General features: G+C 43.3%; 1 protein-coding gene across 5 annotated transcripts in view; it reads left to right on the top strand.

Moving 5' to 3' along the window:
- The window catches only part of tcf4 (transcription factor 4), a 181,018-nt gene that overhangs the window by 147,493 nt on the left and 7,843 nt on the right, over nucleotides 1-25,682 (top strand). For 3 of the 5 annotated variants that reach the window (XM_088011215.1, XM_088011217.1, XM_015009734.2), the window contains 9 exons: nucleotides 1,877-1,982; nucleotides 3,313-3,461; nucleotides 3,531-3,687; nucleotides 6,222-6,292; nucleotides 6,492-6,570; nucleotides 8,647-8,726; nucleotides 8,921-9,130; nucleotides 22,041-22,179; nucleotides 24,166-24,325. In XM_088011215.1, the coding sequence (XP_087867341.1) occupies nucleotides 1,877-1,982; nucleotides 3,313-3,461; nucleotides 3,531-3,687; nucleotides 6,222-6,292; nucleotides 6,492-6,570; nucleotides 8,647-8,726; nucleotides 8,921-9,130; nucleotides 22,041-22,179; nucleotides 24,166-24,325 (1,151 nt within the window). The remainder of the gene's footprint in view (nucleotides 1-1,876; nucleotides 1,983-3,312; nucleotides 3,462-3,530; nucleotides 3,688-6,221; nucleotides 6,293-6,491; nucleotides 6,571-8,646; nucleotides 8,727-8,920; nucleotides 9,131-22,040; nucleotides 22,180-24,165; nucleotides 24,326-25,682) is intronic. The other 2 variants (XM_088011216.1, XM_088011218.1) reach the window with 1 other exon arrangement.

Below are 25,682 nucleotides of genomic sequence, written 5' to 3'. Positions count from 1 at the left end.
GGGAGTGTGTGAACATTTAATAAGAAACAAGAACAACCAAAATGTTAAGCATCTGTTTTTCTAATTGTGTGACTGGATTTATTGTTTTAATCAAAATGATCAACAAGGAAGCAGAAATCACTGAAGATGCACCGATTCCAGCTTCCTGGCCGATCGGTGACCAGCTGGTCTGACCAACAGATGATTTTATTTAGTTTGAAAAGTCACTAAGCTTCAGCTCTGATTGCTTTAATCATGATTGATTAGTTATTGAAGCTATATTGGAGTTATTAGTTAACTGGAGCTAAAAGGACCTCTTACTAAGGAGTTTTTACTTTCTAATTATCAATCAGTTATTGCAAAAATGTATCAACCTACAAATGACTCAGTTTGTTAAAGGAGTAAAATGTTTATTTTCTATTTTAAAACAGAATTGAATTTATTTGCATGTGTTTCTCCTGTCCTGTGTTTTACTGGAAAGCCTGCAGGATGTCCAGACCTTTTGAATAATCCATATTTGCAGTTCTGCTAAAGTTAGCCACGAACTCGTCAGGTTGGCAGCAGGGAGGTGAATATCGTTAAGAGACTTTCGGACAGACAACAGGAGGGATGAGAGGAAACATTTATTTTCTCTTTTAAATCAAAGAAAAGGTCCATGAGGTTTGTGTTTGACCAAATGACCCAAGAGGCTTTTTCTGTTTTTAATAATCCCCTCGCTGACGGTGGGAAGTGTTTCTGGTTTCATCTCCGTCTCCGCATGAACACATCTGTCTCCCATTCATATGCAGATCTAAAAGCAGCCTCTGATGTTTTGGTGGATCTGCGGAGAGTTTTCTATGTTTCATCAGGAAGGAGGAGTGAGGAGCGTTCCTCGGCAGCTGTTCCACAGTTTACGTCATGGAGCGCCAGTCGGCGTCACGGCTCGCCGCTCGCACGCTATGCACGTGCTCAGAGCGCGCAGAGCCGTGCACGTGCTCAGAGCGCGTAGAGCCGTGCACGTGCTCAGAGCCGTGCACGTGCTCAGAGCCGTGCACGTGCTCAGAGCGCGCCCAGCCGTGCACGTGCTCAGAGCGGCGGTGACCCCCTGCAGAAACCATGACCCCGCCCTGAAACTCTTCCAGTTTGTCTTCTCTGTGTCTCTGCTTCTGGTTACATGGAGTTTAAAACGATGTGAATCTTCTGGTCAGAACCGTTTGGTGAATTTGGTGCAGCAGTTTGTTTTGGTATATTAGTCATTGATTGGTTTTTTCTCTGTTTCCTTCTAGAACTTTAACATCATTGTTTTAGTTAAGAACCTCTTTACCTTCCAAAAGTTGCAAACCTGAAGCTGTATTCTGACAGCTTCTCTCTTGGAAACAGGATGTTGCTTTCCAGAACTTTAATGTCACTTTTTGGAATTGCATTTAAATTTAGATGGTAATTTATGAGAAGTTCAAAGTTGTTTCTGTAACCTAAAATGTTTCTTTCTGGAATCTGTAGCTAAAGGTTACCTGGTATCCAGTAGAGTATTTCCTCACCAAACTAGAATCAACACAGACATGAAATCATCCATAAATCTGTCCTGTTTTCCAACCAGATGTGATTTTGCTTATTTTCTGAGGACAACAGATGTGTTCAGATTAACTGGAAGTAAATCTATCTTGATCTTTTATAACAAAGAAAGACAAACAAAAGGACTGTTCTCCATCTTTATTTGGTTTTCTGTGTTCAGTTATGAGTAAAAGGTTTTCCAGCTCAGACTTTAATCTTTCTCTCCTTTAATTCTGTGATGTAAAACATTAAAGGTTTTTAAAACCTGTTTCTGTGTTGTGAGTTGAAGTTGGAAGTGATGTTTGTGTGAAACAAACTCCTGATGCTGATTTCCCGCCATCTTTGCTGCCGTTTGGTGTTTCTGCAGGTTTACGCTCCGTCTGCCAGCACAGCCGACTACAACCGGGACTCGCCTGGTTACCCGTCCTCCAAGCCGCCCAGCGCCGGATTCCCCAGCTCCTTCTTCATGCCAGGTGAGGCCAGAGCAACATTCACACCTGGAAAACCTGGAAAAGATCTAACTGGACTGAAAACTGATTTTACTCTGTTGTAACTTTGTCCAAAAAATTAACAAGCTACGTCGTCAAGGAGTTTGATTAGTTTCACAACTTTAAGAGTGTTTATTCTGAAAATAGTTTTTCCCTTGAAGCATCTGAACTTGGTTTCATCTTCCAGAAATGATTCCCAGACTGTAACTTGGTTGTAATGTCAGGTGTCTGCAGGTTAACCAGGTTATTCTGGAGGTGAAGCAGCGTCTGAACTCAGGCTCATGCATGAAGTCGGTCACGTTTCCAAACTAAACAGCTGTTCAAGTCACAAGACGGCCTGAACACAGAGAGAAGGGCTTTCTGATTAGGGCAGGAACGATTAATCAGATTAATCACGATTAATCACGATTAATCTGATTAATCATGATTATTTGATTCTTGAAATAATCGTCAAATCATTTAGTAATCGATTAATCGCTAACTGGAGTTTACAGACTCCAAAAAGGGTGAAAGAGCAAAACAGTAATGAAGCCAAAACTGTACAAAAATATAAATATTTTACATTTAAGATTAAAAAACTTTTATGTTTGAATCTTAAAGTTTCAGCTTCAGCTGGTTCAGATTCAGTAAAATAAATCTCCCTTTAGTTATCCAAATATTAATCAGTTAATCCGATAATAACCAGTCCTGCAGCGTATCGATGATCGGTCCATCAGGTCTTCAGATGCAGATGCTACAAATAACTGAAAGATGCTGTTATTGCAGTTTAGGCAAGAAAAAAATTATTTTCTTAGCTAATTAATTCAATTATTTGTTTACTTGCATATTTTAAACTTCTAATATTTATAAAAAAGGTTAATCTGCAGAATATGCATTTTTTATTAAAATAACTGATTAATCGATAATTAAAGGAAGTTGTAGATGCAGCCCTTTTTTTGGTATGATTATACGGAATGCTTTTACTGTCAAATTAATTTCAGTTTTAGTGGTGATGATAAACAAAAAGGAAAAATGTAATGTTGTTAAACACGATGTTTGACTGACATTCTTTGGAAAATAAACAGGACAGAACCAAGAAAAATACTTATAAATTTAACCTGAAAAGTCAGAAGTTTCCCTTAAACTCAAAATCCAACATGGCTGCCACCTATGTGAAACAAACAAAATGCAGTAAGAAACTAAACATTTAGACTTTAACGGTTGTGCCTTAGTAGGTTTTCTGAGTGTTTAAGTCATGAAAATGCACCATTAGTTTTTAGTTTAGACCAACTTGAGCTGCTCTGGTTCTGAGGAAAGTTTCCTGTTTGTCGGTCAGATGGTCACCACAGCGGCGACCCCTGGAGCAGCAGCAGCAGCAGCATGAGCCAGCAGGGCTACCACAGCAGCATGCTGGGGGGCGGGAACTCGGCGCACGGCGCCGCCCAGAGCTCCTCCTACTGCGGGATCCACCCTCACGACCGACTGGTGAGCCGGGCCGCCGCGGCGCCGCCGGGAGGGCTGGAGGCGCCGCTAACGCTTCCCGTCTCTCCGCAGAGCTACCCGTCGCACTCCTCATCCGCAGACATCAGCTCCAGCCTTCCTCCCATGTCCAGCTTCCACAGAGGCGGCGGCGGCGGCGGAGGGGGCGGAGCCAACCACTACAGCACCGCCTCCTGTACCGCCTCCACCAACGGCACAGACAGCGTCATGGGTAAGAACCGGCACGAGCCACAGCCGCTGGTTTCAGAGGCTAAGATATGCACAATGCTTTTATTTTGAAATTAGTTGCAGGCTTTTATTTTGTCTTTAAGTTCTACAGCGGAAGCCGAACGTTTTGATTTGCTGTTTTAAGAATTTTTAGAATGAAGAGATGTGAACTTTTGGAAATTGACAAAAGTTCCTGTGCGCCTCGCGCTGTCGTAACCCGGCCGGCGGTCAGACAGGAAGCTTTCACCTGGGAACAGATGCCACTTCCTGTCTGACCCTCCAGCAGCTCAGACAGCTGCCGTCCGCCCCGGTTACCGTGGAAACGGCGTGTGTGCTCCTGCTCACGTGTGTGTGCGAGCGTAAAGTTTGCATCTGGACTCGGCTGTCGGGAGTCGGATGGGCGTGTCCATCAGCTGCTCCTGTGAGGTCACTTCCTGCCTGGCTGACCTCTGACCTCACTCAGGCTGGAGGTTAAATGGGAATAACAGTCCAACACGCAGAGCAGTGCAGCTGGACGGGTTCAGGGTCAGGAAAGGTCAAAGGTCAAATACGGTCCTGAATGGAAACGTTTGGAAAGAGGAAAATAAGATTTTAAAGTTCATCCATCCATCCATCCATCCAACATCCATCCATCCATCCATCCATCCATCCATCCAACATCCATCCATCCATCCAACATCCATTCATCCATCCACCCATCCATCCATCCACCCATCCAACATCCATTCATCCATCCATCCATCCACCCATCCATCCAACATCCATCCATCCATCCATCCATCCAACATCCATCCATCCATCCAACATCCATCCATCCATCCATCCATCCAACATCCATCCATCCATCCATCCATCCAACATCCATCCATCCATCCAACATCCATCCATTCATCCATCCATTCATCCAACATCCATCCATCCATTCATCCATCCATCCATCCAACATCCATCCATCATCCAACATCCATCCACCCATCCATCCATCCATCCAACATCCATCCATCCATCCATCCAACATCCATCCATCCATCCATCCATCCAACATCCATCCATTCATCCATCCATTCATCCAACATCCATCCATCCATTCATCCATCCATCCATCCAACATCCATCCATCATCCAACATCCATCCATCCACCCATCCATCCATCCACCCATCCATCCACCCATCCATCCATCCATCCAACTTCCATTCATCCATCCAACATCCATCCATCCAACATCCATTCATCCAACATCCATCCATCCATCCATCATCCAACATCCATCCAACATCCATCCATCCATCCATCCATCCAACATCCATCCATCCACCCATCCATCCATCCATCCAACATCCATCCATCCATCCATCCAACATCCATCCATCCATCCAACATCCATCCATCCATCCATCCATCCAACATCCATCCATCCAACATCCATCCATCCATCCAACATCCATCCATCCAACATCCATCCATCCATCCATTCATCCATCCAACATCCATCCATCCATCCAACATCCATCCATCCATCCATTCATCCAACATCCATCCATCCAACATCCATCCATCCATCCATCCATTCATCCATCCAACATCCATCCATCCATCCAACATCCATCCATCCATCCATCCAACATCCATCCATCCATCCATCCATTCATCCAACATCCATCCATCCATCCATCCATCCATCCAACATCCATCCATCCATCCAACATCCATCCATCCATCCAACATCCATCCATCCAACATCCATCCATCCATCCATCCATCCATCCAACATCCATCCATCCATCCAACATCCATCCATCCATCCATCCAACATCCATCCATCCATCCATCCATCCAACATCCATCTATCCATCCATCCATCCAACATCCATCCATCCATCCAACATCCATCCATCCATCCATCCATCCAACATCCATCTATCCATCCATCCATCCATCCAACATCCATCCATCCAACATCCATCCATCCATCCAACATCCATCCATCCATTCATCCATCTATCCATCCATCCATCCAACATCCATCCATCCATCCATCCATCCAACATCCATCTATCCATCCATCCATCCATCCAACATCCATCCATCCAACATCCATCCATCCATCCAACATCCATCCATCCATTCATCCATCCATCCATCCATCCATCCAACATCCATCCATCCAACATCCATCCATCCATCCAACATCCATCCATCCATCCATCCATCCAACATCCATCCATCCATTCATCCATCCATCCATCCAACATCCATCCATCCATCCATCCATCCAACATCCATCCATCCAACATCCATCCATCCATCCATCCATCATCCATCCATCCATCCATCCATCCATCCATCCATCTTCTCTCCACCGTTTTCTTTCCAACCTGTTTTTATCCTCTCCAGGTTTTCAGCGTCTGAATAATTAAACATGTCGTCAACAACATGCTTATTTACCATCATGCATTGCTTCTGTTCCCTGTGTGGGTGCGTGTGTGTGTGTGTGTGCGTGCGTGCGTGCGTGCGTGTGTGTGTGTGTGTGTCACAGCTAACCGAGCACAGAGCGGCGCCGCCAGCAGCTCCCAAACTGGAGACGCCTTAGGGAAAGCCCTCGCCTCAGTAAGTACTGCTCCGTTTCCCAGCACCTGTCAGGATGCTAACTGGTGCTAACTGATGCTAACTGGTGCTAACTGATGCTAACAGGTGCTAACTCATGCTAACTGGTGCTAACTGGTGCTAACTGATGCTAACAGGTGCTAACTCATGCTAACTGGTGCTAACTGATGCTAACTGGTGCTAACGGATGTTCTCTGTGCAGATCTACTCTCCAGATCACACCAACAACAGCTTCTCGTCCAACCCCTCCACCCCGGTCGGCTCGCCGCCGTCACTCACAGGTAAACACGGGTCAGAACCCGACCTGAGTCGGAACCAGGAATGAGGAACACAAACGGTTACCAAGACGTTCTGGTCCAGGTTCTAGGTCAGACATGTCAGGATCAGACAAAACTGACTGAAAAGCAACTTTTAACAGGAAATAATCAATAATTCCTTAATATTGATAAAAATCTTGTCTTATTACGACTTTAGTTTTCATTAAGACTTTATTCTGGTATTATTACAAACTTTAACGTATTATTACGACTTTATTTTTATAATATTATGACTTTTGGTTTTACGACTGTTTTTGTAATATTCCAACTTTATTCTCATAATACTATAAATGTTGTCGTATTATTACGACCATCAATAGGAATAACATTTTATTCCTCTGTTATTACTGCTTAATTATTAAGTAATTATTATTAAAATGCATTCTCATATTATTATGACTTTATTCTGGTAATGTAGGTTTATTTTCCTATAATTACGTGTTTTTCATTTTTTTGTTTATAGTTCTACATTCTAAAATGTTTTTTCTGTCTCCAGTGGTCAAACTTCACATAAAATCTATATTTCATCATAACTTAGTGACATAGTTGCAGCTGGTGGTTTTTAATCTGTGGACGACGTCCCGTACCGACGCTGTGTCCACTCCTCCTCTCTGCTGCGTCTCCTTAAAGTGAAAAATGACTTTTTCTAATAATAATTGAGTCAAATTTGTCTAATTGTCGGCGCTCCGTTTGATGCTGCTCCGCCTTGTGACTGATGGCTTTAATTACGAGCTCCACTTCCACAAACCTGCCGGCTCCGCCAACACCAGCCCTCTCCCCTCTTCCTCCTCCTCCTCGTCATCATCATTATAGCTGACTAGGATATTGCCTGCGAAACCATAATTGGTGTTTATCATTGTGTCAGAGTTACTCCACTTTTAACAAATTAGAAATGAAGCCTATTAGAGCAAACTACATGCAAATTGATATCCAAGGCGAACGCCGTGAGGGTGTTTTACACCGTCGGACTCGGAATAATTTAGCCGCCGTTTAATACATATATTTGTATTTGCACATGAATGTACCCAGGTGATTATGCATTAATTAGCATATGCAAATGAGCATGTAATATGAATAAAGGAGAGGGGAGAGAAAAGACAATGAAAAGGAGAAACAAGCTAATGAGAAGGAATCAGAGGAACAAGGTGGCAGCAAAACACGAGAGCAGAGGGAAGTTCAGAGGATTTTATTAAGCAACACCTCTGGCTTTCAGCAGCCAGGAGACTGAAACCTTAAAGGTAACCTCACATCTCAAGTTGGAGGGGCGAGAAAAACATTTTGGAGCAAAAAGCACCAATAAAATCTGCACTGAAACGAATCCGGTACCAACATCCATCGCTACAGGGATTACGGCTTTTAAACGTTCAGTTTGGAGCATCGAGAGCGTGGATCGGGTCCGGTCCAGGTTCAGGTCCTGATGATGTCGTCTGGTCCGTCCTGATGATGTCATCTGGCCCGTCCTGATGATGTCATCTGGTCCGTCCTGATGATGTCATCTGGTCAATCCTGATGATGTCATCTGGTCAATCCTGATGATGTCATCTGGTCCGTCCTGATGATGTCATCTGGTCCGTCCTGATGATGTCATCTGGTCAATCCTGATGTCATCTGGTCAATCCTGATGATGTCATCTGGTCCGTCCTGATGATGTCATCTGGTCCGTCCTGATGATGTCATCTGGTCCGTCCTGATGATGTCATCTGGTCAATCCTGATGATGTCATCTGGTCCGTCCTGATGATGTCATCTGGTCCGTCCTGATGATGTCATCTGGTCAATCCTGATGATGTCATCTGGTCAATCCTGATGATGTCACCTGGCCCGTCCTGATGATGTCACCTGGTCCGTCCTGATGATGTCATCTGGTCAATCCTGATGATGTCATCTGGTCAATCCTGATGATGTCATCTGGTCCGTCCTGATGATGTCATCTGGTCAATCCTGATGATGTCATCTGGCCCGTCCTGATGATGTCATCTGGTCAATCCTGATGATGTCATCTGGCCCGTCCTGATGATGTCATCGGTCTGCTCTGTTGCAGCTGCCAGTTCAGCCGTCTGGTCGAGGAACGGCGGACAGGGCGCGTCGTCGCCGAACTACGAGGCTCCTCTTCATTCACTGGTAGGAAACAAACTGAGTTTTATTCACAATAAAACTTTGACTTTTTCTCTGAAATTTCAGATTTTTGATCTCAGAGGATCAAAGTCAGAAATCAGAGGAACAAATTCAGGCTTTAAATTAAAGTCAGTATTTTTAAGTTAAATTAGAGGAAAGCGTTGGTTGTTTCAAAATGGCAGCATGTCGTTGTGCCGCAGCAAAGTCGCATCGAGGACCGGCTGGAGCGCCTGGACGACGCCATCCACGTGCTGCGGAGCCACGCCGTGGGGCCGTCCACGGGCATGGCGAGCGCGCACGGCGACATGCACGGCCTCATCGGAGCCGCGCACACGCACAACGGCGCCATGGGCGCGCTGGGCAGCGGCTACGGGACGGGACTGCTGTCGGCCAATCGGCACTCACTAATGGTAGGAGCTGTGATGATGTCATCGCCGGGTCAGAGACGACCTGCTGACCGTCCATCTGTTTGTCCGTCGGTCCACTTTTCTCACGTTGTCTTCATTAATAGTGAACTCTTTAATCTGGACTACAAAGCGCCGTGCATTCTGGGAGTTTGAGTCAGTCAGGTGTGAAAATGAGTTTAACCTGAAACGTCCTGTTCATATCAGTTCATCTCCCAGAGAACCTGCAGGAACAAACTTCAGCCGTTTCTCTGTCACATCCTGCTTCACCCAGAGACGTGAAGAAAGACGTCCTGAGGCTGTGAGACGTTTTCCACATTCAGCCCTTAAAACAATAAAGATCCAAACAGCTGCGTGACATAAGGCTGGCAGAGGGAGCCTGAAATACGGCGAACAGATCCAGATGCAGCGCCGCGTTCCTCACAGGAACCTCCTACCTGCCGCTCACCTGGAAGCCGCATGTCGGCCTCATCCGCAGGAACAGAAAAAGTTTTAACCCTCAGTGGCTTTTCCAGGAAACAGTTAATTCACTGAAGGCTGCAGTAATCAGGAAGTAAACGTTGCTCACTAGCATGGACCAAACATTTCAGAGTCTGAAATATTTCCAGGCTTTGTGCCTCTGGTAAGGCTCAGACCCCTCAGTGGACGGGAAACCACAGCAGCATCTGGTGAAGTCGGGCTCTGCCTTCATACTCTGAACGGACAGAAACGCCACCGATTCAGCTGCTGCTTAGAGGATCCTGCTGATGTCATCCCAAACTCACAAAGTGTTGTTTTTAACTGTGTTGTTACTTTGAGAGAAGTGAAACTGGGTTTTAAAGAGGGTTTAGCTCCAACTGAGAAACTGTTTAAGTTTCTGACATGTTCTGCGTGAAAGAGGGAGCCGATTCTGCTTCTCGGACAGATTTGGCCCAAAGCTGCACTGAGAAAACATTTGGTGTGCAGGATAATATTTTTACCAATCACCTTTTATCTGTGTGGAAGGAAATCCAAACAGCTGTAATGTGCAGCTGGTGAGACGGTGGGTTTGCCTCGGACCCTTAATCGGCCGCCTGTGCTGCCGTTGAGGCCACGGTTTGTGTTTGTTCAGGGTGTGAAGCTCATTACAGCTGAACCTGCCGGAGGCGTCGAGGCCTCAGTCCTGCAGCGCTGAGTTACTCAGACCCGTTAAAGTCCAGGTCTGATCAGCAGTTTTATAAACGGTGGATTAATGTCAGGATAATGAAACTGAAGCTGAAAATGTTCTGTAGGGCTTCATGCAATGAGGAAAACATGACATCACTGCTGATATACTTTGATGATGATAAACTCTAAGTTTGTTTTCTATCTTTGTGTTTTTGTGCAGCCTTTGGCCTGAAGCCGTTTCAGAGCCGCCCTGTTGAACAGTGGCTGCTGCAGGCGACTCGTCCTGTTGGTTACAGTGATGCGACTTGATTGAGCCGCGATCGGTTCTTCACATGAAAGTCTCCAGTAGCAGATAAAAGTCACTGGATTTGTTGCTTTTTGATTAAAAGTTTCTGGTTTGAAAAGTTGTTAATCAACAAAGTTGGCGACTGATTCTTTCATCCTGACTCCACTGAAACTCGTGTTCATCCCCGCATTTGGCCACGCCCCTCAGCGTATCTTAGCTCCGCCCATTTATGGAGGAATTGTTCACATTTTGGGGGCGGGGCTAAGCTTTCACAGCAGGGTTAGTTACACTTTAAAGGGCCAGTGTAGTGTAGTTCCCAGGCATGTAGAGCCACTTTATAGCATAATCTACGTTACCTTCAGTTGCTGTAAAAATATTTAAAGTATGACTAATTTAACATCTTGAAATTGGGCGTCTGTCTCTTTAAGAAGCTTCTGCTCTTTCTGAAGCTCCGCCTCCAGGAAGTCATCCCAACATGGCTCCTCTGTTAACCCTTTAACGTTTTTACCAGCGTTGCTCTGAGCAGCAGCTCCACCAGGTGTTTGCTAATGGCTGCTGGCTAGTCTGGAGGAGCTGAGTGGGGGAGGGGCTAGGTCCGCCCTGCCGTTTTGAACATCTGAATGGTTGCCACGGAGATGAAAGGATTTCTAAAACATGCATGAAAAGCTCAAAGAAACACTCCTGGGAATAACATTACACCACAATGGAAAGGTTTAGGAAGTTTATTTTAAATAATTCTGCCCCGTTAACTGAGAAGCAAACGACGGTTCAGTCCACACCTCTGACAGTTTTGGAGTGGCCTAGACAAAGTCTTGACTTAAATTCAGCCAAAGTGATGTGGCCGAACCATAATTTATTTTGAATAACTTGACCCAGACGACGCGAGCAGGCAGTTCTCCTCCTGAAGACGTTTGTCCGTGAGGTAGTGTGTGTCCAGGCTTTGTTGTTCTCTCGCTCCCGGTGCGTTCGCAGCGTAAACAGGAACTCTGAGAGGAAGACGGATGTTTGAAAAAGTGACGGCATTGTGTTTGCATCAAGCCTGTTTTTCAGTTTTCCTCCTGCGTTTAACTCTCTCCGCGCCTGCAGCTTCTCTTCGTTGCTCCGGCTCTTCTGTCTCCACACACATTGCTCTTGTTTCGCCGCATATTTACTATGTGACATCTTTGCTGTGATTCGTGTTTTGATCTTCCCGTCCTGATGGACTCGGCTGGCGTTCGCTCGCTCTGTTTTCATGCGCACGCATACACACAGCTGTCTGCAGTTTGGCAGCGCCGGGGCCGAGACGCTTGCAGGCTGAGATCATAACTCTGGGAAAACAGGTGGTAAGCTGATGTGGGACTGAGACGTATACAGTTCACAGCTATGAGTGCATCGTAAACACAGAAGTAGATGCATATGTCCCAACAATCAGCGAGGTCGCCTCGCCGTTTAGGTTCAAGGCTTTTGGCCTCCTCAGCGAAAGCTGAAGGGACAGAATGAGCCAACATGTCAGAAAATATGAAGAAAATTAATAACTTTCCTCAATCTGAGGTTTCCTGCTTTACTCTTCAGTGTATTAAAGCAGATCAAAATTAAAAAGTGAAAACATGCCTCCTACTAATCCTTTAGAGATAACAGAAAGAACAGTTCGTTCCAGTTTGACGTCGCTGTCTTCCTTTTCTGAATAAAAATAAAGTCAGTAATGTACCAACAGAACCAGACTGAGAGTAAATACTCATAAAACAGAATAACTTGCTTGTTGTGTTTTTAACGATGTGTTTGTTATCGTCTCTTATGCTTTTTGAGCAATGTTAACATTTTTAGTAAAATAAACACATCTGAAGTAGTAATTTGGTAAATCTGCTCGGATTAGCAGCTTTTCCACATAAACATGAGTTTTCATAGAGGTCAAAACTGGAATTAGCATGCTAGCTTAAAGTATGCTAAGTTAAAACTTAATCATCACTGGAAAAGGAGAAAAACCTGACTGCTATTTACTGATTGTTAGCATGCTAGCCGCACGCTAGCCGCACGCTAGCCGCACGCTAGCCGCTGAGTTTTGGTTTAACTTTGCAAGTAAACTTGTTGTGACTACAAAAAGCTCTAAGGCTGTTTCTGTTTTTAGAAAAGTTGCTATGCTAAGTTAATTTTATAGCAAACTACATGCTAATGTAGCATTCTGACATAAGAAAGGAAAAGAAAAATAGTTTATAATAATGATAACTGTAATAGTTGGTGTCCTAGCTTAGCTTTACAGTTTGCTAACTATGCTAAACAAACATTTTGTGATTGAGGAAAAAGCATATTTCTGAGAAAACTTATTGCTTTTAGCATGCTAACTTAGCTAGCATTGGAACAGAAAAGGCAAAAAAAAATGGCTGGGAATAGCTGGTATGCTAACTTAGCTGTAACCATCATTGGCAAAAAAAGGAAAAACCCTCAGTATGTGTTGAGGGTTTAAAACCAAAAGATACTTTTTCTAACTTCACATAATTGTACCTATGCTAAACAAATGAGTCATTATTAAGAAAGAAGAGCAGTTCAGGGATTATTGTTTCCGTTGAGGTAAAATAGTTCTCTAAAAGGAACGGTAGCTTTGCTACAAATAGTTTTCCTTCCTGGAAAAGGAGCAACAGCCCTGAAAGTGTTGCTCTTTGCAACACAGGAATTGTTTTAAATTTGATTTTATACCTCGCTAACTATGCTAGTAAAAACTGGTCCCCATCAGGGTACATTAAGAGGACATTTATTGATGTTTTTAGGAAGGTTAAAACTAGAAGCTACACAACAAACCTCAAGCAGTGATTTTTACTGACGTGGCCTGGCTCGGGTTTATTCAGTTCTTTTAATTACTTAGAAATCTGCAAACAAAAGACCTAGCTCTCTGTCATACAAGAAAAACAACGTGAAAAGACTTGTGTGTGTTTTAAATAATCCAGGATGTCACGCGCTGTTGGAGCCTGGGCTCATTTTTCTGTTGGTTGTGGGCACTGCGGCTTCTTTTAACCAAGTCATAATGGCTGTCTGGAAAGTCGTGTTTCTCTCTGCTGCCATGAAGTCCTGCTGTTTGTTTTACTGCATAGCTGATGAGTTTGAAGGGCGACTCTGAAAAGATGGGAAAGGTTAAGCAACTGAAGCCCCCCGCTGCTCCCTGCTTCCATTAAGCAGCGTTACAGTAAGTGAGTTGACTCATAATCTGCCTCACTTTGCCGTAAAACCCCTAATGCTTTGTAATGCTGAGCTTTTAGTAAATGCATTCCTGTAAGCTGATGAAAGTTGCCTTTACTTCGGAGCTGGTCGCTGGGCCAGTGAACGCTGAGCAGATATCATGGACGATTGTTTTAACTAAGCCCTGCTGTGGAGAATCTTATGGAAGCTTTCAGAAGAGCTTTGATTTCTGCAGATTAATGTTGGCACAGTATTGTCACTTATCTGAACATCTAATGATGAAAGGATTTATTTGTTCAACGTCAGTCTGTGGGTGGAAGCTGGAACGTTTCCTCCTTTTATGTTTTTTCATATTTTAATTAGATTTTAACCAAAATTTGTTTGGTTCTCATTAATTTGAAAGCATGTTTGCGTCCTATTCAAAGTACAATGTATGCTAATAAAGGCTGCTAAAATATGGTAATATTGTAATTTTAATTAAGTTCACCTTTAGTCTGTTAGAAGTGTGTGGCGCTTTATGAATATTTATGAAGAAAAAAAGGTTATGATCATTACACATCGGTGTGCAGCCTGTTGTTTATAAAGATAATTAGATAAATAAACCTAAACAACCTTCATAATTGTTTAATGCAACATTATGCACTGAGTTTCCATCTCATAAATAAACCTCATCTACATGTGCAAAAATACATCAAGTTGAAAAATATGGAACTTTGTAAGAAACAATTAAGTAAATGTAGAAAAATTCAGTTTGGAAATTCAGCATAATTATAATTCCTATAATTATAATTACTATATATATATATATATATATATATATAAGCTAAAATCTGTTTAGCTAAAATGTTAGTTTTATACAAAAATATATTTTTCATTTCTGGCCGTGTCTTAATGTAAAATCACTAAATACGGATCCAGGTTTAACATGAGAAAATCCTTTATGGAGCACAAAGTTTAGTTTTTTTAGCATCACTGAAACTTAATGTTTTTTAACAGTTTGTGAAAAATAGAAAAAATCTCAGTCACTTTTTTGCAAAACGAATCTGGGGGTCTGTGAGTTTCCAAGGTTGCAAAAACTGGAGAAACTGTCATGTTTGTTTTGCTCCTGGTTTGAATATTTCATGGTTCATGCATGTCTGCTGGGATCAAACTCAACCACCTTCTGTTATTTTTGAGAAAAGTAACAGGAGCTTCCCCTGGAAAAATATTTAAATATGTTGAAAATAACTGAAAAATAATTAGAAATTGGCCTTAAGAGGAGAAATTGTGCAGTAAATCGTTACATTGCTTAAAAACATTGAAGTATAAATCGCTCCTCTAGTTTGTTTTGAAGTGGTTCAACGTTTGTCGTCGCCTGAAGCTCGTTTCTTCTCTTCATGGAGAATCCCATCAGAAACTTGAACCTTCATCACAAATAAAAACAAACTGCCTCACGTTTTTCCATGTGACTCATGTTTTTCCCCTTCATCCTTCTTTAAATTTTTGTAATTTCTGGTTCTTCGTGACATGCAGCAGAGCCTGCCACACGCCTTCCTCTGTTCATTCTGGGCTCATTAGAGGAACACATGCATGCATGCATGTCACGCCACTGGAAAATGTTGCAGCATTTTCCCCTGCGGACGTCCAGCCAGCCTCACGGTTTGCTGTGTTGGAACAGGTGCTTTCTGTCAGAGGCTCCGTTCTGCACACAGCGGCTGGGCGCTTGGCGGCCATGTTTCTTTATTTACACTTTCTGTGTTCCTCTGCATTAAGAACTGACTGGTTCTCTTGGACTTTGGGGGAATTTTTTAAAGATTTTCTTCTGTTTGTCACATTTATATGTTTCAGATAAAACTAGTTTTAATACCAAATAACTAACTTTGGTGTCTGAGTCTCCAAACCAAACGTGTGAGAAAGTAAATGCCCATAAACTTCACAACTGGTTGTGTAAAAATTGTTTTATTTTAGACACTTTGCAGGTATTTCAGCATAAACAGCCAGTTTAAGTCTAAACTTTGACTAGACCACTTCAAAGCTCTCATTTAGTTGTTTTTGAGCCATTCAAACGCAGGCAGTCTTGGTAGTTTCTCCTCTATTCCTTGAGTTTAATAGATAATTCTGCCTACTTCATGCTGTTAGCTGGTTTCCATTAGAGTCTTTATTCTACAAGACAGGCTTTCATTAGATTTGGGTGTGAAAAAATGTGGTTTATCAGGTAACTCATGATTTCATGAAGGAATAAATTGTTTTTTATTATTATTTGGAAACTGGGTATCACATGTTGAAGCAACGTTAACAGATTTACTCCAACATAATTGGTCCGAAGTTCTGATCAGAACCGCAGCCCAACAGAAACATGATGTCTGTCAGAGCAGAGGATGTTTCTGTTCCCTGTTCATTCAATTCAGTTAAATTCAGAGTTCTGTATCATCCCAATGGAAATCGAATGTTGTCTTAACTCAGATCATCCAGCTCTTCTCGGTTCCGGGTTCCTCCCGGTGTATTATGAGCCTGGCGGGCCACCAGGCCTTACTTTGCCCCCACCAGGCTCATTTACTTTAGTCTTTTTAAAATGTTTTCATCTTTATGACGTTGTAGTTGGTGTTCAGGCATTAAATCTTCCAATCTTTCAATAACATAATTATCAAGTGATATTTTCAAATTTCCTGTCAACTTTAAACAGTTTTTAACTCAGAAACACGACGAGCCGCTGGATGAAAGACTAAACCACCAGGCTCAGCAGGTTCTCTGGGGAACCTTGGAGTTGTTGTAGGTGTTGATGCAGGAAGCGTCTCCAGTAGCAGTCAGTGTCACAACGAATCCCAGGAAGCCTCTGACTGAAGACCAGATGATCATGAAATTAGAGCAGATTAATATCCGTGTGCAGAGACGATATTCCTCAGCATCAGCCCTGGATGAAACCAGGCAGTCACTGCTAATCCACCTCCTTTGCTTTTGCTGCTTCTTTAAGGCGAATGGTTAGAAAGATTTGGATGTTTTGAATGAATCTGACACCATGAAGGTCACATAGCAGCTTCTAAAACCTGATAAACATAAAAACTGGTTCAGGTTTTTCACCAGGTGGACGATTTTTATCTCTAGATTTCCTGCAAACGCAGCAGAACGGCTGAGTTTTCCAGAACGGCTGAGTTTTCCAGAGCGGCTGAGTTTTCCAGAACGGCTGAGTTTTCCAGAACGAGCGGCTGAGTTTTCCAGAACGAGCGGCTGAGTTTTCCAGAACGAGCGGCTGAGTTTTCCAGAACGAGCGGCTGAGTTTTCCAGAACGAGCGGCTGAGTTTTCCAGAACGAGCGGCTGAGTTTTCCAGAACGAGCGGCTGAGTTTTCCAGAACGAGCGGCTGAGTTTTCCAGAACGAGCGGCTGAGTTTTCCAGAACGAGCGGCTGAGTTTTCCAGAACGAGCGGCTGAGTTTTCCAGAACGAGCGGCTGAGTTTTCCAGAACGAGCGGCTGAGTTTTCCAGAACGGCTGAGTTTTCCAGAACGAGCGGCTGAGTTTTCCAGAACGAGCGGCTGAGTTTTCCAGAACGAGCGGCTGAGTTTTCCAGAACGAGCGGCTGAGTTTTCCAGAGCGGCTGAGTTTTCCAGAGCGGCTGAGTTTTCCAGAACGGCTGAGTTTTCCAGAGTGCTGCTGTCGCGTTGAGCCGGCGCTCGGCTCCAGAGTGCGAAACCTAAACAGTCTTTGTTTATCTCAGATTATACTTCCACTTTCATTACCTCCGCTTCTCCTTCTTTGTGGCCAAATGTGCTTCATCTGAGATAATTGGAAACGACAATTGGAAATTGCAGAAATCCGGCTAATATGAGATGAAATATTACAATTTACAGAGTTGGTGAAACATTTCTCCTGTCGGTGGCGCGGCTGCAGCTTCGGAGCGGACTTGTCCGTTACTGTTTGCAGCCGCGTGATGAATCTGTCTGTGGATGTGTGTGTCTCCTCCTCTCCCTCGTCTTCCTCCCGCCGTTTCGCTCTCTGCGACGGTCGCAGCGATCAGCAGGATTATACATGACAGCCACTCAGCACCTCCTCTGCTCGCGTCTCCTGCGAATCTTTATTATCCCGACCGGCTTTATTGGAATTTCTCCTGAGTGCAAAAACCAAATAGGATGAAAGAAATAAAGATGATGAGGAACGGGGATGATATGTGCTAAAGTTTTCAACATCTTGATTCTGTAAATACATTTGATTCCTGTTTATCCAGGTAAAGTTCATCATCAGAATGAAAATCGGCTTCATGGGGAAATAATCTCATGTTTTGATGAAACGCCCAGCAGAAAGTTAACCTTCATGGATTTGTTCTCGTGTCTTTTAGGTTGTTTTTGTTCAGGCCGACGTTGTAAATCACATACTGACGTAAAGTTATAAAGTTAATATTAATGTTCAGTACATTTTATTTTTGTGCTGTTTAAATTAATAATGACTCACTTTGGTGATGCTTTCAGAGAACCTGGGATTTTCTACATGTGTTTTGGTCCTACAGCCATTAACTGAAACAAACTATAAGTTTCCAGACTTTTCAGGGTCATTGAACGCACCACCAACGTGTTTCACACTTCACCTCCTGCACACATGTTCATGTTTTCTGGTTTGTTTTGAGTTTTTATTCACCTATTTAACAATAATTTGAGGTTAAACTAATCGTGTTTCCATGTTGGCAGTTCGATCAGGTGGGAAACGGGCGTGGCCGTCTCTGACTAAACCAGATCGGTTTATTTCTGATTTATTTATATTTTCCTCCTCGTTGAACTAAATGAGGGACCGCTTCTTAAAATATAAAAGCCCTCCATTAAAAATGTACGCCACCCTGTCTGCCTGCCTCCCTGCTGCCATTTTGCATTTGGGAATCCAGGCGGCGATGAAAGGCAGAGCAAGAGACGGAGCTGCAAGTAATAAACAAAGGAGCGAGAAGAAGGAGCGCGAGCGCCGGCGACATTTTGTGATATTTGCATGAAGCGAGCGGGGAGTTTGGCATGTGGTGGGCAGGAGCGCGCTGTCAGCCAGCTGGATTAACCACCAGACTGGGAGTTCATTCCCAAAATCACTTTATTTACTCTGCAGCACATCAGCAGACTGAAGGTGGGCTTTGCTGCATATCTGCCGCTCCAAACAGGACTGGATTCACTGGACCGGGTTTATACATAAACATAATGCAGTTATGTTAAAAGAAATTCAATTCCAATCAGTTCAATAAAGTCGCTCCAGTTTGAATAAAAATCTAATAATTCACCCTGAGGACGGTCTCATGTGGCCCAGACAAAGTTTAAGAACAGTACAAATATGAGTCTCCACTTTTCCAAAGTCTGGACTAAAAGTGTATAAAAGAAAATTTCCCCACCTGATAGAGACTCGGTTGCATCATCTGCTCACCTCCAGCTGCTCTGAGTCAAACCAGCCTGTTCCCCTCCTGGCCTGTGGGGGCGCTGCACCAAGAACCACTGAAGGAAACAACACAAAAACCTCTGAAGACTCTGATTTTCTTAATTGTAAATTAAATTGGAGTGTCATCAGATTTTAGTGATTTGAGGATTTCTTGAGCCACTTCTCCTGCTAGCGCTAGGCTAGCTAGCATTTGTTTTGGTTGTATTTACCCAGAATGCCCTGTGCTGTAGTCCACTTCCTGTTTTTGGAGCGATCTCTGGTCCGTTCACAGACAGATTCTAACCGAACAAAGACCGAGGTTTGGAGGACCAGAGTTCGGTTTTATGGTACGAACCGGAGTTTTAGGCAAACGGACTGGAGTTGGATTAAACCGGATTAAACTGGATTAAACTGGATTAAACCGGATTGAACTGGACTCACTAACGCTGAAATAAAACCGTTTTTGCTGCCAAATATGGCACCGCCAGCTAACAGGTTTAGGGTGTTTCCTGTAATCAGATTCTGCTCAGTGGCTGAAGACCCTGGTGGAGAAAGTCCAACTATCGGTTCACCTAAAACCAAGCAGAGTTTGGTTCTGCATCAAACTCTGTTGATCGTTAGAACAGAAACACACTTCTGGAGTGGCCTAATCAAAGTTTGGACTTGAGTCTAGGGCTGGCTTCTAAATCAGTTTTATGGATTAATAAAATTTTTGGTTTTTGAAGAATTAATTTTTGGGAAAATCTGGATTTTCTTTACCAGTGAACTCATGTAGTGATGTCATCACGCCCAGGGCGGCCATCTTGGGTTACAGCTTCATTTGTAACCCAATGCCGACTTTGGACTCGGGTCAACTCAACGGCAGAATATAAGGCTTAAGCTACAGTTTTTTACAAGAATAAATATTAATATTGGAGAACTCTAACATGGAAAATTTGTAATTAGATTTTTAGAGGGAAATCAAGGAAAGAAAAATTCTCATAATTTAATGGATCTGATGAGGTTTGAAAGAAATTTCTGATTTTTGTCACCCAGATCTATTTAAATCTGATTGAGAAATCACCTTAATACTGGAAAAAACAAGTTTGATCTTTTAAAACAGCTTTTTGTAGATTTTCTTTCTCTGATATTAAAATTTGTTTTATCTGAAATATTTAAAAATAACAAAGAAAAAACAGAAAAATGTGTCAGGAGGCAAATTTCGACTTTCCGTCTCGGTTCAGATCCAGTGACCGTTCCTGCCGATGCGTCCCAAATTAAAAACAAAGCTGATGGGAACGGGGGTGAGTGAGCGGGCGTTTTGAGGCGCGTGGCGCCCGCAGACGTTGGCACCCCAATCAGCTGTACGCAGAACGAGTCGGGACCCATCCGGTGCCAACGCCGCCAGTCCCCGCTGGAAGCCGCGCGCAGCCCTGGGAATTACAAATCCCACAATTAAACATATGGGCATTAAGATAATTGTCAGTTGTGCTGCAGTGTGTGTGTGTGTGTGTGTGTGTGTGTGTGTGTGTGTGTGTGTGTGTGTGTGTGGTGGGGGGGAGACAGATGGACAGGATTCAGCAAACTACTCTCACACACCCCTGGGGAAAAACGGGGAAAAACAAAAAGAAACCCCAGACTTCCTGAACAAAAAGAAATTTAAATTTCTGACGTCTAAATTTGAATCTGAAATCGAGATAAAAACTGATGGAAGACGGGAGAGGACGGAGTGGAGGCTCAGAAACTCCTGAAGAAGAAGTTCTGCTGTTAGAAAGCTGGATGATGCCCTCTGCTGGGCACAGGCGGAACTGCAGCATCTGCAGAAGACCAGAAAAAGCTGCAAACAAAGGAATAAAAATCACATTTAGGACTTAATACTTCACTTAGAAAAATACAGTTTATAGGGAGGATAATTCATAATAAAGCAACTGTGTCTGGAATGACCAAAGAAATCCTCCCTACACGAGTGTTTTCTTCCTTTGGTGTCATCCAAAACATTTAATAGCACCACATTTCTTCAGAATAAAATAATTTAAATATTTTAATCTGAATTTACCCAGAGAAATAAAAGCATCAGTTATTTAGGTCAAATAAACACCAACGACTCTTATTCCCTATTTCTTTACTCCAAAGATCATTTTCTCTTTGTGTTAAACTGATTAATTTAATCCAGTGAATGACTAAACATTACAGTCCAGATTAATACAAATAATCTCTGTTCTCCAGATTAATAGTCTAAATTAATCTGCATCTTGATGGTCCAATTCAAGCCAAAAAAATATATATAAAGTATTTTAATTACAATAAAATTCAGTCCAATTTATTTCCAATTACATCATTTATTAAAATAAATTAGACCAACTCACTCCAATTTCAGTTTAATCCAACAGATTTAGCATGAATAAAGTCAAATTGAAGAGAATTATTAAATATTTAATTCCTAAATTTAAAGTTCATCCATCTTAAATTCAACCGTAATCCAGGTGTTTTTTATTTTAATCCAGATTAATGAAAACACTCCGGTTATGAATACGACTCAATTCAGTTCAATTTATTTGTAATCCAGATGATTCTATAATCCAAATAAATCCAGTTTAATCCAAATGATTCAGCATAAATACAGATAATTATCATATGTTTTAGATAATTTATAAATCAATTAATTCCAGTTTAACATCAATAAATTTATCTAATATACAAAAATATAATTTTATATATAATCCTCATTTATGTAAAATTGTTCCAATACAATCTAAACCAACGGATTCAACGTAAAGTTACAAATATATTTTACAATAAACACCAATTCAGTCCAAGTCATTTATAATCCAGCTGATTGAATAATCCCAACAGAGTCCAAATAATCCAGTTTAATCCAGTAAATTCAGCATAAATAGAGATGAACATTGATGTAAAACATCCTGTTATATTTAATCTGTGCCGTTTTCTGCTGCCTGCAGTGTTCAGGTTCACCACAGCGCCCTCTGCAGGCAGGATGTGACACGTCTCCTCTGTTTGCCTGCAGGTGGGCTCTCACAGAGAAGATGGCGGCAGCGTGGGCAGTTTACGCGGCGGCCACTCCATGGGGGGTCAGGTGTCGGTTCCTCAGCTGCCGGTCCAGTCGGCGACCTCACCGGACCTCAGCCAGCCCGACCCGTACCGCGGTAAGGCCCAAAACCTGCTCTGTGCACTGGTTCAGCTTTTATTTTGAAACTACAGCAGTTTTTCATCTGTTTTTTGTCTGTTGTACTTAAAAATGTGAATAAACATTTAAAAGCTGGAATTTTATTTAGAAAATCTAAACTGTTTTTTCTAGCTCAGCTAATCAGTTAGCACGAGTCAGACATTAGTTCTGCTAACGCTAAAGCATTGCAACACAGTTTTTAGCAGAAGCTAATGCTAAAGTGCTAGCTTCAATTCCAATGAAGTTACATTTAGCGCTAAGTGTGCATTAGCAGAAGGGAGCCGACCACTGATCAATTATAAATATCAGTTATCAGCCATCGTCAACATCAGGCCAAAGTTATTTGCAGTTTGGTTCATTTCTTCCTAATAAACCAAACGGCCTTCATTTCTGTCAGGCAGCGGTTAGCAATGCGTAAAATAAAGAAGCTGCAAACAAAGCTGAAAATGAGCCTGAAAAAGTTTTTGTGAATAAATTGAGGAGCACTTCACTGGCTGAGCGTTAAAAAGCTAATGAGGAGGCTGAACAAATCTGCAGAGTGAATATTGAGGAGGAAGGCAGCGTCTGAGCTCAGTGTGCAGCAAATTATCCCTGAGCTGGGCTGTTTTTATAAGGCTGAAAATGAGTCGCTGGCAGCAGAGTTCATCCAGCAGCGACCACAGCCAACTGGGTAATGAGGTGAGAGGAGAAGAAACGCTGGGCTGGCAGAGGAACCAGGAGCCGCTCGTTTATTCTGCATCCCTTCATAACTCTGTCAAACAGCCGAGGCAGCAGGGAAGTCTCACCTTCACTTCATCACCTGTTCATGTTAAAGAGCCGGATCACAAGTTAGCGACCCGTTGTTATTAGATGATTACTGGGTGGAAACGATGATGACTGAGAGCAGCTAGAAATGTCCAAACGTCCATTACTATTAAATATGTTTATTATTATGATGACAGTAATCTGTTATTTTACTCTGCCTCAGACGATGGTTTAAACCAGAGCTTCCAAACATAAGGGTTGTGATCCCTAGGGGGGTCATAAGACACCAAGGTGGCGGTCACAAAATAACTTTCAGAATCATAGTGATGGATGGATGGATGGTTGGTTGGTTGGTTGGTTGGATGAATGATGGATGGATGGATGGATGGATGGATGGATGGTTGGTTGGTTGGATGGATGGTTGGATGGATGGATGGATGGATGGATGGTTGGATGGATGGATGGATGGTTGGATGGATGGATGGATGGTTGGATGGATGGATGGATGGATGGATGGATGGATGGATGGTTGGATGGATGGATGGATGGTTGGATGGATGGATGGATGGATGGATGGTTGGTTGGATGGATGGTTGGATGGTTGGATGGATGGATGGATGGATGGATGGATGGTTGGATGGATGGATGGATGGATGGTTGGATGGATGGATGGATGGTTGGATGGATGGATGGATGGATGGATGGTTGGATGGATGGATGGTTGGATGGATGGATGGTTGGATGGATGGTTGGTTGGATGGATGGATGGATGGATGGTTGGATGGATGGATGGATGGATGGTTGGATGGATGGATGGTTGGTTGGTTGGATGGATGGATGGTTGGTTGGATGGTTGGTTGGATGGATGGTTGGATGGATGGTTGGATGGATGGTTGGTTGGATGGATGGTTGGTTGGTTGGATGGATGGATGGTTGGATGGATGGTTGGATGGATGGTTGGATGGATGGTTGGATGGATGGATGGATGGTTGGATGGATGGTTGGTTGGATGGATGGTTGGTTGGTTGGTTGGATGGATGGATAGTTGGATGGATGGTTGGTTGGTTGGATGGATAGTTGGATGGATAGTTGGATGGATGGTGTCATCAGTTAATCTTTCGGTTGAAGTTCTGACGATGTGATTAGTTTCTCCCGTCTGCTGTATTTGACCTTTGAGTCCAATTTGTTCTGTTTGACCTTTGACCCCTGCGGTTCCCTGCAGCCCTGTCTGGCGGCCTCCAGGGCCAGAGCACGTCCTCGGTGAGCTCAGAGATCAAGTCTGAGGACGAGGGAGACGAGAACCTGCTGCAGGACAGCAAGCCGCTGGACAAGAAGGACGACCTGGACAAGGAGCTCAAGGCCATAGAGAGGTCGAGATCTAGGTAACCCCGCCCACCGCCCAGACGTTCGCTTCCATCAAACCCCTCAGCTGGCCGGGACGCACGTCTTCCCATCGCACCCCCACGCCGGCGGCCCGCCCTGGGCGCGCCGCCGCCTGCGGGTGCGTTGGGAACCAGCCTCTGAACTTTGATGAAGTGATCAAGTGTGATGAGAATCAGCTGAAAACCGCAGAGACTTCCTGCCTCCACCAGGCGTCTGCCTCTTAGTGCTGCCTCTACTGGCAGCTTGTAGAACTGCAGGATGTAACTGTAAAAATATGTTTTTACATATTTGTTAAAACTGTCGCTATGTTTGAGACAAATAATCTGAGAGATGATCAATGTCCTCCTCACTGTGCTGACTAGAAACAACCAATCAGAGCCAGGAGGCGGGTCTTATCGCTGTCAATCACCCTGAAAAAAACCCCAACATAAATCACCAAAAATGGAGGTGCGCATTAAAATGGATACATTTCATTTACTTTTTAAAAATATATATTTAAAGTTTTTTGTTATTTTCCTTTTCTCTGATATTCCTTGTTTTGATTAATCAGCATCAGATATTTTAGAAGAAAAAGAGAAAAAGTAAAAACAAGTTTACCAGAAGAAATAATAAATAAGTAAACGAATGAACTAAACAACACTGATTGGTGAATTAATAAATAAATAGTAATAAAATAAATGAGCCACGATGTGACCTGCTATGCTAGCTGCTACGATGCTGCTAGCATAGCATGTTGTGAATGCTAAGGCTAGTTAGCATAGCCACCGATGACGGCAGATAGACTGCCTGTAACTAAGCTGTTTCTCCGCCATTAGGAGATTTAGCAGTGCATTAACGATGATGATTGACAGCGCTAAGCCCCGCCTCCTGGCTCTGATTGGCTGTTTTTGGAGCATTTCTTCAGACGACAATAAAAGCTTAGAGAAGGTGGAGAAGATCGATTTTTCCACAGATTATCTGTCTCGTAGTAAGCCGTCGGTTTTTACAGATTTGTAAAAGGTATTTTTTCTAAAAGCTGCTGCAGCTTTAAGGACGGGAGGCGGATCTGAGTGGAAGTGCAGCTGCTGGTTAACTTGGTGTCTCTCCACGGTCTTGAGCCTGGATTCAGCTGCTCCTCACACAGCAGAGTAGAGCCCTCCGTTAACATTCCCAACGAAGCGCCGCCCCGCTGCGCCCTGGGCGGGAAGCCGGCAGCACGGCGACCCGGCCCGGCTGCGGCCCGTCGGCCTTCACTCCTCCAAAGATGAACGATTTTCACCGTTTATCTGGTTCCTTTGTCAACCTGGAGGCGACCAGATCTGAAACATTTGGATCCTGAACCCTGAGTTTATACCCGATGGTGGCGGCCATGTTTAC

Source organism: Poecilia mexicana, unplaced genomic scaffold (assembly GCF_051168715.1).
Source record: "Poecilia mexicana isolate PSO_F unplaced genomic scaffold, ASM5116871v1 scaffold_12, whole genome shotgun sequence".
NCBI classification, from domain to species: domain Eukaryota; kingdom Metazoa; phylum Chordata; class Actinopteri; order Cyprinodontiformes; family Poeciliidae; genus Poecilia; species Poecilia mexicana.
The sequence above is the reverse complement of the archived record's forward strand: the minus strand, read 5'-3'. Positions and strand labels throughout refer to the sequence as shown.